This window comes from Macrosteles quadrilineatus, unplaced genomic scaffold (assembly GCF_028750875.1).
Source record: "Macrosteles quadrilineatus isolate MER2022 unplaced genomic scaffold, UCM_ALF_1.0 Scaffold_464__1_contigs__length_62434, whole genome shotgun sequence".
Classification (NCBI taxonomy): Eukaryota; Metazoa; Arthropoda; class Insecta; order Hemiptera; family Cicadellidae; genus Macrosteles; species Macrosteles quadrilineatus.
The window spans coordinates 12,501-14,332 of record NW_026543057.1 but is presented as its reverse complement, the minus strand read 5'-3'; the positions used below and the strand labels follow the sequence as shown (position 1 = coordinate 14,332).

General features: G+C 36.0%; 1 protein-coding gene across 1 annotated transcript in view; it reads right to left on the bottom strand.

The window, feature by feature from the left end:
* Positions 1-1,056: 1,056 nt before the first annotated feature.
* The window catches only part of LOC128982533 (uncharacterized), a 1,826-nt gene continuing 1,050 nt past the window's right edge, over positions 1,057-1,832 (bottom strand). The window contains exon 2 of the mRNA XM_054401488.1: positions 1,057-1,196. Within this exon, the coding sequence (XP_054257463.1) occupies positions 1,075-1,196 (122 nt within the window). The 3' untranslated portion in view covers positions 1,057-1,074. The remainder of the gene's footprint in view (positions 1,197-1,832) is intronic.

The following is a 1,832-nucleotide window of genomic DNA, read 5'->3' as shown; positions in this document are numbered from 1 at the left end:
AAATGTTAACGAATTTAAGAAAAAATCATGATGTAAAACTATATGTTAGATATGTAGACGACATTCTTGTTATCTTCAGACAAGCCCAGGAATAGGAGCACGAAACGATGATGCAGACACTAAACAACCACCACCCGAACCTAACCTTTACTAACGAGTTTGAAGAAAACAAAAAGATCAAATTCCTGGACCTCACATTAGAGAGAAAAGACAGCAAGATAGAGTTTGACATCTACAGGAAACCTACGCAAACGGACACTACAATCAACAACAAGTCTATCCATCCGACAATCCACAAGACCGCAGCCTTTAGATCTATGCTGTACCGAGCCTATAAGATCCCACTTAGCCAAACCTATAGGAAAAAAGAACTGGACACCATTTAGAAGATCGCTCAAGTGAATGGATTTCGGACTAAGACGATAGAGGACATCGCAAGGAAGACGAGGAGGAAAATCGATAGACAGAATACACTACACAGCAGAACAACATTAGAAGAGATAAAAGAGGAAAACACTAGATATATCACATTTAGCTACACGGGGACTACAACACAAAGGACTGCTAACAGATTCAAGAAATACGGAGTTTCAATAGCCTACAGGACTCAGAACACCATGAGTAAAATACTGCATCCAAAAATAGAAGATTGTAACAAATTCGACACTTCAGGCATATATAAAATCAATTGTGACGATTGTGATAGCTTCTACATTGGACAGACTGTGAACTTCGTTAACCGCTTCAAAAACCACATATCTGCATGAGAATGAGAATGAGAATGAGAATGAGAATTTTATTTGGTCTTTTAAACATGCAGTTACATGCAATCAGACAAGTCATATAATAATCATCTGGCAACAATCAGTTAGGCTAACAGTCCCAGTTAGTAAACTGGGTTGACTTAGCTTAAATCACACCATGCACAAAAACAGGCAAATATAATAAATAAATAAATAGTTAAATAATGGCAACTACAATAGTGAATAAATAGTGCACAAACTACTCATATCTACTTTCAAAAAAAACACACCATGCACAAACTACTTCAAACTTCAGGCACAGCAAAAGCAATCAAAAGCATCTACTTACAACAGCTGTAGGAATTTCAAAAAATTCTTTTAAAGCATACAAAGGATGCGCCAATAGCATCTCTTGTAGTTTCCGCTTAAACTGGCGGATCTCCAGGTTTCGTGCTGAATAAGGCAATGCATTAAATAGATTTATTGCTAAAATATCACAGTTGAGTTGAGTTTTTCTAAGTCTAACATAAGGTATATCTATTAGATGTTTATTTCTTGTGTCATGCTCATGCACCTCGGCTCTAGTTACTACATTCCCAATACTATTTTCCTTAAACTTAACTAAAATATCAAAAATATACAAGCTGTAAACAGTCATCAGTTTCTCAGATACAAATAAGGGTTTGCAATGTGCGTCATAAGAAGCATCAGCCATTAACCTAATTGCCTTCTTTTGAACAGTTAAGATACCTTTAACATCAGTTGCACTGCCCCATAGGCTTAGGCCGTATAAAATTATACTTTGAAAAAATGCAACATAGGCTACTTTTAAGTATTGTTTGGGAACATTTACCTTCAAATTTCTTAATAAATGTACAACTCTTGATAATTTGCTGCATGTCACTGCAACTTGATCATCCCATAACAACTTATTATCTAGGGTTAAGCCAAGTAATTTAACATTATTGGAATCATTGATAGGCCTATCGCCTATCCGCCTTAGAGAAAAAATCAGACTTTGAGTTTTGGCATCATTTAAAAAGAGATAGTTTGCACGGAACCAGATAGCTGATTGTTCCAAGGAACGTG